This window comes from Podarcis muralis, chromosome 13, assembly GCF_964188315.1.
Source record: "Podarcis muralis chromosome 13, rPodMur119.hap1.1, whole genome shotgun sequence".
Taxonomy (NCBI): domain Eukaryota; kingdom Metazoa; phylum Chordata; class Lepidosauria; order Squamata; family Lacertidae; genus Podarcis; species Podarcis muralis.
This window is the reverse complement of record NC_135667.1, coordinates 2,507,225-2,520,897: the sequence shown is the minus strand read 5'-3', so window position 1 is coordinate 2,520,897 and position 13,673 is coordinate 2,507,225. Positions and strand designations below refer to the sequence as shown.

General features: G+C 49.7%; 1 protein-coding gene across 4 annotated transcripts in view; it reads right to left on the bottom strand.

The window, feature by feature from the left end:
- TFR2 (transferrin receptor 2) overlaps window positions 1-13,673 on the bottom strand; it is a 50,887-nt gene that overhangs the window by 4,941 nt on the left and 32,273 nt on the right. For all 4 annotated transcript variants that reach the window (XM_077916786.1, XM_077916785.1, XM_077916788.1 and 1 more), the window contains 10 exons: window positions 13,489-13,600; window positions 12,293-12,415; window positions 10,780-10,896; window positions 9,491-9,630; window positions 8,382-8,554; window positions 7,297-7,416; window positions 5,338-5,420; window positions 3,498-3,561; window positions 2,516-2,583; window positions 925-1,001 (listed from right to left, as the gene is read on the bottom strand). In XM_077916786.1, the coding sequence (XP_077772912.1) occupies window positions 925-1,001; window positions 2,516-2,583; window positions 3,498-3,561; window positions 5,338-5,420; window positions 7,297-7,416; window positions 8,382-8,554; window positions 9,491-9,630; window positions 10,780-10,896; window positions 12,293-12,415; window positions 13,489-13,600 (1,077 nt within the window). The remainder of the gene's footprint in view (window positions 1-924; window positions 1,002-2,515; window positions 2,584-3,497; window positions 3,562-5,337; window positions 5,421-7,296; window positions 7,417-8,381; window positions 8,555-9,490; window positions 9,631-10,779; window positions 10,897-12,292; window positions 12,416-13,488; window positions 13,601-13,673) is intronic.

Here is a 13,673-nt window from a genome sequence, read left to right as displayed (position 1 = left end):
AGTAAATAAGAGGAGAAGGGAAATGAAGGGATACGGTATATTGTATGGCGATGTAGTACCCCTTTGTGCATCTGTTCCCATCCCGTTTTAAGGCAGCCATCTTTTTTTTGACAGCCACGTTGTTATTCGACTCTCAGCGTGGCTCATACAAAGTCAAAACTTGGTGGTGGGGCGTGTGGGTTCGGTTATTCGGTATATGCTCAGAGGCACCAACTTTCTCTTTTAAAATAATCATTACTTGCAGCTTTCTAGATGCTAGACTGAAATATACTCAGAGTCGAGCGTGGATTTCATGCTCATTGTTCAGATCATAGTGGTGAGGAGGAACGGAAGTTCCCCCAGAATGTCTGCTTTATATACATTATTTACACAATGGGCCCCACGTGATTGGCTAATTCCGGGATTCTCCTGTAGGCCAATCAGGTTGCGGATTCACTTCCACCTGGAGCTGGATCGGGGGACTCCTGCAGACCAATCATACTGCTGCATTGTTCTAGGACCAATCAGACTGCTGCATTCTGGACCCTATTGTTCTAGGACCAATCAGACTGCTGCATTCTGGACCCTATTCTTCTACGACCAATCAGACTGCTGCATTCTGAATCCTATTTAACTCAGTACATGACACAGACCCAACCGTTGAGACAGATTTCAGGGCTCAGCCCCGGCTCAGCTGGGAAGAAGCTCAGAGGAGCAGCTGGAGGGCCAGTCCCGGGTTCGAATCCCCCCTCTAGGCTATGAAGCTCACTGAGTGTGACCTAAGGGGCCAATCCCTCACCCTCAGCTTGACCTACTTTACAGGGTTGTTGTGAGGATTACATGACATAAGCCACCTTGAGCATTATGGAGGAAAATGTGAGGTATCAATGCAATTATTAAGTAAATAAATAAATAGCAAGAAGGGTTGGAATAGGAAGCTCTTACACCTCTGTCTCCCAGCGCTGACCCTGTTCGGTAACCTGGCCGAAGATGCTTTGCCCACTGCGGCTGGGACTGTCCACCTGCAGGAGAGAGAGAGAAAGAGACCAGGAGGCAAAGGGTCAACCCGGCCTCCCTCCGAACCTGTAAACTAGAAAATGTTTCGCTCCATAAGACACACCTGACCATAAGACGCACCCAGTTTTTAGAGGAGGAAAACAAGGAAAAAGAGATTCTGAACGAAACAGTGGATGTATGATTTTTGTGGTTCATGCTGTGGCCACAGACATGTGATCGGATGGTGAATTTGGGGTGACCCAATGCAAAAATCCTGAGGATCCATGGGCTTTTACCTCCCCCCTCCCAGGCAGCCTCCTTTATCACTAGCATCCCTTATCTCTCTCCCGATCCCACCGATCAGCTGCTTCCTTTCAACACTCCCTTCCCTCTGGTTTGCCTTAGTGACTTTTCCTTAGATGGAGCAGTTTTTTGCTCCTCCTTTTCTTCTAATTTCTCTCCTCATTGCTTTAGTCTTCCTGTTTCCCCCCTTTGCAAGTTTGCTGCCTTTCCCTCCCCCCTCCCAGGCAGCCTCCTTTATCTCTAGCCTCCCTTATCTCTCTCCCCGATCGCTTTCTGATCAGCTGCTTCCTTTCAACACCCCCTTCCCTCTTTCTAAAAAAAGAGCATGATCTGCTTTTCGCCCCTGGGCAATTTGGCTCCAGGGACCACGCATTCGCTCCATAAGACGCACAGACATTTCCCCTTACTTTTTAGGAAGAAAAAAGTGCGTCTTACGGAGTGAAAAATATGGTAGCTAAGAACGTAAGATAAGCCCTGCTGGATCAGGCCGCCAGCCCAGCCAGCCCAGCATCCTGTTCTCACAGGGCCAGCCAGGGGCCCTTTATGGGAAGCCTGCAGACAGGATCCAAGCACAAGAGACCTCTTCTCTCTTGTGGTTTCCAGCAACTGGGATTCAGAAACATCGCGTCCTTGAAGGCACAGCACAGCACAGCCATCCTGGCTAGTAGCCATTGCTAGCCCTCTCCTCCTCCATGCATTTGCCCAATCCTCTTTCAAATCTTGTGGGAGGGAGTTCCACTGTCTAACTCTGTTCTGCATGCAGAAGGACTTCCTTTTTAAAAAACGCATCTTTATTAATTTAAAATAAATACATTTATGAGAAAACAGATGTACATTCAAGTAAACAAACATACAATTAAACAGAAAAATCAAAGAAACCGCCACACTATAAGATGCAAGAAGATTAATATAATTATCATCATATATACTCCTGATACTGAACACAATTATAAAAATTTAAAACTGACTTCCAATTAATCTCGCAGAAGGACTTCCTTTTACCTGCCCTGAACCTTCCAACGCTCAACTCCACTGGATCTTCACCATGTTACTTTATAAATCTTGAACCTAGGAGTCTAGGCTCCCTACCACTTTCCCATCCCAGGCACCCCATAACTCATCTGCCGTGCCCCCCTCCTCGTCTTGCCCCCCTCCCTGGAACCCTGGAGCCCCCTCCCTCCAGATCCAGCTGCTCCAGACCCCAGGGTCCTGGCAGGGTGGGGGGAGCTGGGCTTACCTGCTTAATGATGCTTTCGATGAGGCCGACAAGTGCAGGGCTGGTCTTGGCGAAGAATTTGTCGTCTCCTGGAGGGTGGGGGAGAAGACAGAGGCTGAGCACCGGCATCAAGACTCTCCTCCCCACATCTGTGCCCCGCTTATCTCCCCGGCCCCCTTCTCCTTTCTTCAAATCTCCCCACTTGCAAAAGGCCAGATCCTCTCTGCTCCTTCGTAGCTCTCCTGCCCAGGCTCAGTCCAGGGTTGGCGTCTCCAGGTAGCAGACCCCTGCCTCAAACCCTGGAGAGTCGCTGCTGCCAGTCTGAGTAGGCATTACTGAGCTAGATGGGCCTCAGTCAGTGATCTCGTTTAGAGAAAAGTCCAGGGACTCCAGGACATTTCCTCATGGGGGAATTTCCCCTTACCCTTGACCAGGGCTCAGCAACCTTTTTCAGCCATGGACCAGTCCACCGTCCCTGAGACCATGTGGTGGGCTGAGCGAGACGGTGACTGGCCCCCAAGGTCTCTCAGTGTGTTTCATGGCCAACTGGGGGGATTTGAACCCTGATCTTTCCCAGGTCCTAGTTCAAAAGGCCTAGGCCAGGGGTCAGCAAACTTTTTCATCGGGGGGCCAGTCCACTGTCCCTCAGACCTTGTGGGGGGCTGGACTATATTTTTTTTTGGAGGGGAAATAAACAAATTCCTATGCCCCACAAATAACCTAGAGATGCATTTTAAATAAAAGGACACATTCAACTCATGTAAAAACACGCTGATTCCCGGACCGTCTGCGGGGAGGATTTAGAAGGCAATTGGGCCGCATCCAGCCTCCTGCCCTTGACTGTTTTGGTTGCCCTTTTCTGAACTTCTCCCGACTCTGCAATATCCCTTTTAAGGTGAGGCGACTTGTACACAGTTATTCCAAACGTGCCATGGACTTGTATAATGGTGTTACGGATGCTGCTGGACTCCTTCCCATAACGCCCCCTCCTTTCCCCACTCACCCAGGACTACGTTGTCCAGGCTGATATAGGCAGCGGCCTTAAGGTGCAGCATCGTCAGATAGCCCTGGGAAAGAAAGGAGCAGGATTTAACAGAAGGTGGGCTGGGCTGGGAGGGACTTGTGAATAAGACCACTCAGCCACAAGAGGGACAAGGCATTGGGGGGGGGGGTGGCCTTCCAACTCTATGATTCTGTGAAAAACGTCTTCGACATCTCCCCTTCCATGGAGGCGCAGATTGCAGCTATAACAAAGGCGGCATTTTTCCATCTCCACCAAGCTAAGCAGTTGGCTCCTTACCTCTCTCGCCCTGACCTGGCCACTGTGATCCATGCAACCGTCACCTCCAGACTAGATTATTGTAACTCGCTCTGTGTGGGGATGCCCTTGAGACTGACCCAGAAACTCCAGCGGGTGCAGAATGCAGAAGGAGAGACTCCTTACGGGGTCCTTGCCTCAGGATCACATTCATCCGGTGCTATACCAGCTGCACTGGCTCCCGGTGGAGTACAGGATCAGGTTGAAGGTGCTGGTTTTAACCTTCAAAGCCCTATACGGCCTAGGACCCTCGTACCTACGGGACCGCCTCTCCTGGTATGTCCCATGGAGGACCTTACGGTCTTCACAGCGTGGGTTGTCAGCACCCGGGGCAAGGCAAGTAATTTGCGCCCCCTAACCCGTGGATTTGTGCCCCCTAACCTGTGGATTTGCGCCCCCTAACCCGTGGATTTGCCCTAACCCCAGATGTTGCGCCCGGTGCAGCCGGCCCCCCTGCACCCCCCACGCTACGCCACTGGGTCTTCAAACAAAAGCATCTTGAAGGTCCCAGGCCACAGAGAGGTTAGGCTGGCCTCCACCAGAGTCAGGGCTTTTTCGGCCGTGGCTCCAATCTGGTGGAAGGCTCTGTCACAAGAGACGAGGGTCCTGTGGGACTTGACATCTTTCCGCAGGGCCTGCAAGACAGAGCTGTTCCGCCAGGCCTCTGTCCTTTGGCAATCTTCACAGAACTCTAGCCCAATGGTTGCCTTTAATTTGATTTGAATTAATTTTATACTGAAATGATGTTAGAATGTTGTATTATTTTATTGTTGTTAGCCACCCTGAGCCCGGCTTCGACTGGGGAGGGTGGGATATAAATAAAAAATTATTATTATTATTATTATTGCTTGCCACTCTTCCTTCTATGCCAGGAAGTGATCTTAGCTGGGACATTGGAGCCCTCCCCTGAACTGGGTTGGGAAGGGGAGATGGGGGTGGGGTGGGGGACTTGTCCCACTTCCTTTCATAATGCATTTCTAGCCAAAGGTCCGGGTTTTAAAGCTCCCATTCAAAGTGCTTTTTTGCTTTTTTTGTCACTTTCCCTGGGGGAAATGTGCATTTTACTGCTGGATTTGGAGCCTCGAAAGCACAGCACAAAATAAAGTCTGGCTGAACCCAGCTGAGAGATGTGCCCCCCCCCCCTTCTCCAAGCTCAAAAAGAAAAGCTTCCCAGAATTTTAAAAATGTGAATTATTGGACCTTTATTCCAGCCACATTCCATTGCAGTGTGCTATGTGCAAGATTTCTGAATAATAATAATATTTTTTTATTTATACCCCGCCCTTCCCGGTTCAGAAAACCGGGCTCAGGGCAGCTAGCAACAAATTTGAGACACTTAATTGATGCAACAAAAAACAGCATAAAATACAGTGTAAAACGTGAATAACAATAAATTCAGGATTCAAAAATCAATTTTGGGGGGAAATCCATCCAATTCCGCCCTCTAGCCCCCAAAACCCCACCCCAGGTGCCTGCACCCCCTTTTCTGTTTAAAAGCCCCAGTTCATTCAAGTGTCCTGCTCACCTCAAGCCACTCGGTGGAGCCCACGCTGCCAAAATCACCAGCATCCCAACTGGCAAAGAGCAAACTTCTCCGGAGCTGGAATCCTAAGGTGGTTGAGGAAGAACAGGGATGGCGATTCACTTACCGTTTGTTTCATAAAGTCCATACGCCGCTTGATTGTAAAACAACCACAGCAACAACCCTCAAAGTGGGTTAAAACAATAAAATTATCATTTATTTATGCGACCACGGCTGCGCGGGTGTTATTGGCCCAGAGATGGAAAGAAGATAAAGTCCTGACCAGAGAAGAAGGGCAGATTAAGCACCGTATTTTTCGCTCTATAAGACGCACCAGACCACAAGATGCACCTAGTTTTTGGAGGAGGAAAACAAGAAAAAATATATTCTGAATTTCAGAAGCCAGAACAGCAAGAGGGATCGCTGCGCAGTGAAAGCAGTAAACCCTCTTGCTGTTCTGGCTTCTGGGATAGTTGCGCAGCCTGCATTCGCTCCATAAGATGCACACACATTTCCCCTTACTTTTTAGGAGGGAAAAAGTGAGTCTTATAGAGCAAAAAATACGGTAGATGGATTATGCCGAAATGGCTAAAATGACAGGAAGAATCCCAAATCAGGAAGGCCAAAATGTTAATAAGGAATGGGGAAAATCTATAACTTATCTTAAAGACCACCGTAAACAGTTAAAATCATTAGTAGGATTGGATATCACTTGTAGTTTAGTGGTGAATTTTGGATACAATGGAGAGGTAAGAGATTTGGATTCTTCTAAAAGATGCGGGAGGACATGATTAACAATAGGACCCACAAAGGGGAGGAGGGAAGGCCAAGAGATTCTTGGACTCTTATTTTTATGTTGTATGTTGGATATGTGACTGTACAATTTTAATCTGAAAAACCAAATAAATAACTTTTAAAAACCACAATAGAATTATCGGTACAAACAGGAAAGATAACTCTTGGAAACGTTCAAAAGATGAAAGCAGCAATAATAAATAATAATAATAATAAATAAACTTCTATTTATATCCCGCCCTCCCTGGCCAAAGTCGGGCTCAGGGCAGCTAACATCAAATATATAACATTAGTATAAAATCAAACAATAATTACATTGCCTCCTAAAAACAAGTCAGGATCAAATTTAAAGCTAATTAGATGGCTTTCTGCAGGATTAGGGTTGGGAACAGTAAATGTTTATGCTGTTCTTATATGGGCCTATGAGAATGCTGGGAGGCTTCTTTCATATTAATTCTTATACAAAAAGAGAAGGGGAGTCAGGCTGACCAAAGGCCAGGCGGAACAGCTCTGTCTTGCAGGCCCTGTGGAAAGATGTCAAATCCCGCAGGGCCCTGATCTCTTGTGGCAGAGCGTTCCACCAGTCGGGGCCAGGACCGAAAAGGCCCTGGCCCTGGTCGAGGCCAGCCTAATCTCTCTGAGGCCCGGGATCTCCAAGGTGTTATTATTTGTGGACCGTTAAGGTCCTCCGTGGGGCGTACCAGGAGATCAAATCACTTATTTTATTTTAATAAATTTTATTAGTATTTTCCACACAACAACAACACGAAAGATATCTAAAAATAACAACACACAACACACAAAAATCAACATTCGAAAACTAAAGAAAGCAACAACAAAAACAAAAAACCCCAAATCCATATCTTACATATTAATATTATAAACACTAAAACAACAACAAGAAGAAGACATTGACTCAAATCACATATTGACATCCTACATGTCTAGGTGGGATTGTCTAAACAAAAATGTTTCTAGCAGGAGCCAAAAAGAGCCCAGCGAAGGCGCTAGCCTGATTTCAATAAGCAGGGAGTTCCACAGAGTCCTTCCTCAAAGCCATGTATTTTCTTTCACCCCCCTTAAGGCAGCCATCTTTTCCAAACAGCCACATGGCTATTCCATGCACTTCCCATTACCACTCCTCCCTCCTGCGGCCGTCCTACTCACCGTTTCTCACCATAGCTGTGAAAGTGCGCGCCAGCTCCAGCAGGATGGCTGTGCCCACTCCGGAACGGGCGGCCCCCGGACCCAGAGAATCCCGCTGGGCCCCCACGATGACATAATGATCTAGCAAAACAAGGCATGTGAAATAGACTCGGAGTCGAGTGAGGATTTCATGCTCTTTATTCAGCTCATAGGAGTGAGGAATGAAAGTTCCCCCCAAATATCTGCTTTATATACATTATTTACACCATGGGCCCCACGTGATTGGCTAATTCTGGGATTCACCTGTAGGCCAATCAGGTTGTGGATTCACTTCCACCTGGAGCTGGATTGGGTAGCTCCTGCGGACCAATCATACTACTGCATTGTTCTGGGACCAGTCAGACTGCTGCATTCTGAATCCTGTTGTTCTAGGGCCAATCAGACCGCTGCATTCTGAATCCTATTGTTCTAGGGCCAATCAGACCATTGCATTCTGAATCCTATTGTTCTAGGGCCAATCAGACTGCTGCATTCTGGATCCTATTGTTCTAGGGCCAATCAGACCGCTGCATTCTGAATCCTATTGTTCTAGGGCCAATCAGACCATTGCATTCTGAATCCTATTGTTCTAGGGCCAATCAGACTGCTGCATTCTGGATCCTATTGTTCTAGGGCCAATCAGACTGCTGCATTCTGAATCCTATTGTTCTAGGGCCAATCAGACTGCTGCATTCTGAATCCTATTGTTCTAGGGCCAATCAGACCGCTGCATTCTGAATCCTATTTTTCTAGGACCAATCAGACTGCTGCATTCTGGATCCTATTGTTCTAGGACCAATCAGACTGCTGCATTTTGGATCCTATTGTTCTAGGACCAATCAGACTGCTACCTTTTGGATCCTATTCAACTCAGTACATAACAGCATTGATGGATGTGAAAAGGAAAAGCTCCCTTCTTGTGAGACCCGCAGTTCACCCTCCCCAAATACCATTTCCCCTTTCGGAAAACATGGGAGTTCTGAGCACCCTACGCCTTAACACCCATGCGCCCGACCCCCCCCCCCCCGCCGCAAAATTCTTGCCCGTGGAAGCTGGGAACCACATACCGGGTTCGAATCTACCCTCGATGCACCCGAAGATGTTGTTGATCATCACAGATTGCTTTTGGTTCTGAACTCCCAGCTGCAACTGGAAGTCGGGGGCCCCGGGTCCGAGCCGGTATGGGACATCGGGAAGGCGCCCCTTCCAGGCTTGCGGGGCAACGGGGCCTGTCAGCTGCCTGCGAGGAGAACCCTTGTGAATCCACAGGCCGATCTTTCAAGGGAGGGCCAGGGCAGCTGGCCGCCTGACCTCCCCCTGCCCATGCTGCGCCCCGCAGGACCCCAGACTGGGTCCGGAGACCATCACAGAATCAGGATTGTAGCATTCGAAGGGACCCCCAGGGGTCATCCAGTCCAACCCGCTGCAACGCAGGAATCCCAGCTAAGGAACCCCTGGCAGATGGCCAATGTACCCCAGAAGGAGCATGACATGTTCCTCACCAGAGGTAGCACCCCCTCCCCTAATGCCCCAAATAAAAAGGTAAAGGGACCCCTGACCATTAGGTCCAGTCTTGGCCGACTCTGGGGTTGCAGCACTCATCTCGCTTTATTGGCCGAAGGAGCCGGCGTACAGCTTCCGGGTCCTGTGGCCAGCAGGACTAAGCCGCTTCTGGCGAACCAGAGCAGCGCACGGAAACGCCGTTTACCTTCCCGCCGGAGCGGTACCGATTTATCTACTTGCACTTTGACGTGCTTTCGAACTCCTAGGTTGGCAGGAGCAGGGACCAAGCAACGGGAGCTCACTCCGTCGCGGGGATTCGAACCGCCGACCTTCTGATCGGCAAGTCCTAGGCTCTGTGGTTTAACCCACAGCGCCACCCATGTCCCTATAATGCCCCATATACTCCATGCCAAATATTTCTTTGTCCCCAACCCTTTACACCCACACTCCATTCCAACCTTTACCTAGGCCGGAAAGAGGCATGTTCACAGCAAAAGCACTTGAGCAGGGGGCGGGGCAAATCTGGGGAAGGGGCGTGGCCTGGGCCTAGGAGCGTGGCCCGAGGGCCGGGTAGAGAGGCCCCAGAGGACTGCATTCACCCCCTCCCCAGCCATGTCCTCCAATTTGCTTCCCATCACACCCCACCCCTCGAGGAACCCTCTGCCCAACTCACCTGAGCAGGCGGGCGGCCACGTTGGCGCTGACCGGGTGTGCGGGGGTGGAGGGGAGTCCCGAGGACTGAATCGGAGGGAACTGGGTGTGGTTGAATGAAGGGAAGCCGGGGCTGTAGGGGTCTCCGGCCCCCATGTGGACCTGCGAGTGCGAGAGATCTAGATCAAGGGAAGTAATAGCGCCACTGTATTCTGCTCTGGTCAGACCTCACCTGGAGTACTGTGTCCAGTTCTGGGCACCACAGTTCAAGAAGGACACTGACAAACTGGAACGTGTCCAGAGGAGGGCAACCAAAATGATCAAAGGCCTGGAAACGATGCCTTATTAGGAACGGCTAAGGGAGCTGGGCATGTTTAGCCTGGAGAAGAGGAGGTTAAGGGGGGATATGATAGCCATGTTCAAATATATAAAAGGATGTCACATAGAGGAGGGAGAAAGGTTGTTTTCTGCTGCTCCAGAGAAGCAGACACGGAGCAATGGATCCAAACTACAAGAAAGAAGATTCCACCTAAACATGAGGAAGAACTTCCTGACAGTAAGAGCTGTTGGACAGTGGAATTTGCTGCCAAGGAGTGTGGTGGAGTCTCCTTCTTTGGAGGTCTTTAAGCAGAGGCTTGACAACCATATGTCAGGAGTGCTCTGGTGGTGTTTCCTGCTTGGCAGGGGGTTGGACTCCATGGCCCTTGTGGTCTAGTCCAACTCTATGATTCTATGAGAAGGATTGGGAACGCTGAAGGGGAGCCTCCACATTGAGGAACAGTCTATCTCCAGTATCCTAGCTGCTGGGGAGCAGCGATGGGAGAGGGCTACTGCTTTCGAAGGGCTGTTTTAGTTTTGCAAAACTGACCTGTAGAATCCGAAACCAGGAGGAAGCAAAATTCCAAAAAGATTGGAGTACATTTATGGAGCATACAAATGATAACTGTAGAAATTTGAAGACTCTGGCAGGACTGAAATAAATCTTACGATGTAGATAGGATGGAATACAATAAGAAACTGTGGGAAATTAACAGACATAAGAAAACCTGTTGAAGGGAGGGAAGGAAGTCAATGCTCAGCATTGTGGGGAAAGAATGAGGGTAAATGATTGTTGGATTTTACTGTATTTTGTTTGTTTGTATTAAATGAAACGCCAATAAAAAGCATTTAAAAGAACAACAACGAAGGGCTGTTTTAGGGCTTCCTGGCTGGGAAAAATGGTCCAGAACCACAGGTAGGGTCTCTCTACATAAGCCCCCAACCCTTCTCTCTCTCTCTCTCTCTCTCGGTCCCAGTGAAGGCTATACTCACATGCCCGTAAATGCTTGTGTTTGGGGACAGCCCCAGCTTGCGGGGGTCTTGTGGGACATCAGCGGGGTCCGGGTAGATGAGAACTCCCTTGGCTTGCGAAGCCTCCGCGTTGGCCACCTGGGACAAAGAGAAGCTGGGAGTTCCAGAACCATGGGCGCCTTTTTGATTTCTCACACAGCAATCCCTCTCGACCATTGAAGAAAACGGATGCCCACGCTCCCAGACCACGTTGCTCTGATTCACCTCTCCCAAGCCCCCACAACGGCGCCATCATTTCCTTTCCCTTTAAGGCAGCTATCTTTTTTGACAGCCACGTTAATATTTAGGGAAACTGTGCCTTCCATGGTATCCGTCAGCGCTCACTACCCCCCCTTCCATCAGTTCCACAAAGGTCTACCCTACAAGCTGGAAGGTGTGCAGAGGAGGGCAACCAAGATGATCAGGGTCTGGAAACCAAGCCTGATGAGGAATGGTTGAGGGAATTGGGGATTCTTAGCCTGGAACAGAGGAGACTGAGAGATGAGAGGATTGCCATCTTCAGGTATCTAAGGGGCTGCCCCACGGAAGATGGAGCAAGCTTGCTTTCTGTTGCTCTGGAGCGTAGGGCCTGAACCAATGGATTCAAAGAGCAAGAGAGACGATTCCAGCTCAATATCGGGAACAGACTCTCTCAGAAGATGGTGGACTCCCCTTCATTGTTGTTGTTGAGTCGTTTAGTCATGTCCGACTCTTTGTGACCCCATGGACCAGAGCACGCCAGGCCCTCCTGTCTTCCACTGCCTCCCGCAGTTTGGTCAGACTCATGCTGGTAGCTTCGAGAACACTATCCAGCCATCTCGTCCTCTGTCATCCCCTTCTCCTTGCGTCCTCCATCTTTCCCAACATCAGGGTCTTTTCCAGGGAGTCTTCTCTTCTCATGAGGTGGCCAAAGTCTTGGAGCTTCAGCTTCAGGATCTGTCCTTCCAGTGAGCACTCAGGGCTGATTTTCTTCAGAATGGAGAGGTTGGATCTTCTTGCAGTCCATGGGACTCTCAAGAGCACCAGAATTCAAAAGCATCAATTCTTCGGCGATCAGCCTTCTTGATGGTCCAGCTCTCACTTCCATACATCACAACTGGGAAAACCAGAGCTTTAACTATATGGGCCTTCGTTAGAGGTTTTTAAACCGAGGTCAGATGGCCATCTGTCAGGGATAATTCAGCGATGCATTCCAGTGGGTTCAATTAGATGGCCTTTTCCAACTCTACAATTCCATGGTTCTACACCTCATGAATCCTGTCTCCCCATCCACCCTTCTTGCCCTTCAATCTGGAGGACACTTTCCTGAAATCTGGTGTTGCCAGGTGGCCTCCCACCAAGGTTTCTGGAACCAGACATCTTGGAATATTGGCCATGCTGCCTGCTTGGGCTACGGGAAATGTAGTCCAAGCAGATCTGGAGGGCCACAGATGATACTCCCTGCCCATGGCCTCAACCCTTTTGCAGAGGGTCACATTCAGGAGCCCAGCCTCACCTTCTCGGCGTAGCTGATCTCCCCGATCCGGACGATGACGAGGTGGCCTTGGGGGTTCACTCCGTGCTGCTTCAGTGCCGCAAAGTCCTCTCGGCGCCCGTAGTTGGCAAAGACCAGGCCCCCCTGCAGACAGACAGCGGGGTGGAAAGGAAAGGCTGGGGCACAGCTTGTCCAAAGGACCACATCCTCCCCTATGAACCTGCCCTGAGATCTTCTGAAGAAGCCCTTCTCTTGGTCCTGCCACCCGCACAGACCCACTTGGCGGGGAGAGGGCCTTCTCGGTGGTGGCTGCTGCCAGACAACTTTGGAACGCCCTCCCTAGAGAAGCCAGATTGGTTCCCTCCTGGCTGGTGGGACACAGCCAAAGTCGTTCTTCACTCAGTGCAGAGTAAAACTATGGGTAGTGTGAGAACAGGATGCTGGCCTAGGTAGACTAGTGGGGCTATTGGCCTCATCCTGCAGGGCGTTTGCTACGTTCTTATGTTCTTAAATTGGTTGGAGGTCGCAACATATCTATACTTTAAAAAAAACCCCAAATGTTTGTATTTTTTAACTTCCTTCCCTTTTAAGAGCAAGCATCTTTTTTGACAGACGTGTTGATATTCAGGGTTGCTGGTTGTGGTCACAGCTGAAAGCCAGAAGCAGGATTAAAACTATCCACCTGCCCTGTCTCCTTCATCTATCTCAGGCAGAGAAAAAGTGTTACCAACTGGGAACACCAATGTTGGACAGGGGTTAGAGCAGGGGTCAGCAAACTTTTTCAGCAGGGGGCCGGTCCACTGTCCCTCAGACCTTGTGGGGGGCCGGACTATATTTTTGGGGGAGGGAAATGAACAAATTCCTATGCCTCACAAATAACCCAGAGATGCATTTTAAATAAAAGCACACATTCTACTCATGTAAAAACATGCTGATTCCCGGACCGTCTGCGGGCCAGATTTAGAAGGCGATTGGGCCGGATCCGGCCCCTGGGCCTTAGTTTGCCTACCCATGGGTTAGAGCGTCAGACTAGGACCTGGGAGAGACCAGGGTTCAAATCCCCTTGGATGAATCACTGCCTCTCAGCCTAACCTACCCTACGCGGTTGTTGTGGGGATTAAATGAGGAAGGGGGGATATTATGTACACGCCACCTTGAGCCCCTTGGAGAAAAAGGTGGGAGTATAAATGCAATAAATAATAAAGAAATGATTGTACCGTGACGGTGCCGGAAGCGCTGTAGGGGCAGTAGACCTCCGGGTCCTCCAGCGGCAGTTTCTCCACCACGACCCCGTTTGGGTCCACCCGCTGCAGGAAATTGGGGCGCAGGCTGCGGGAGAAGAACAGAGGGCGCTGAAAGAGCTGCCCCTGCCAAACAACCCCGCCCCAGGGCCCTTGACTGA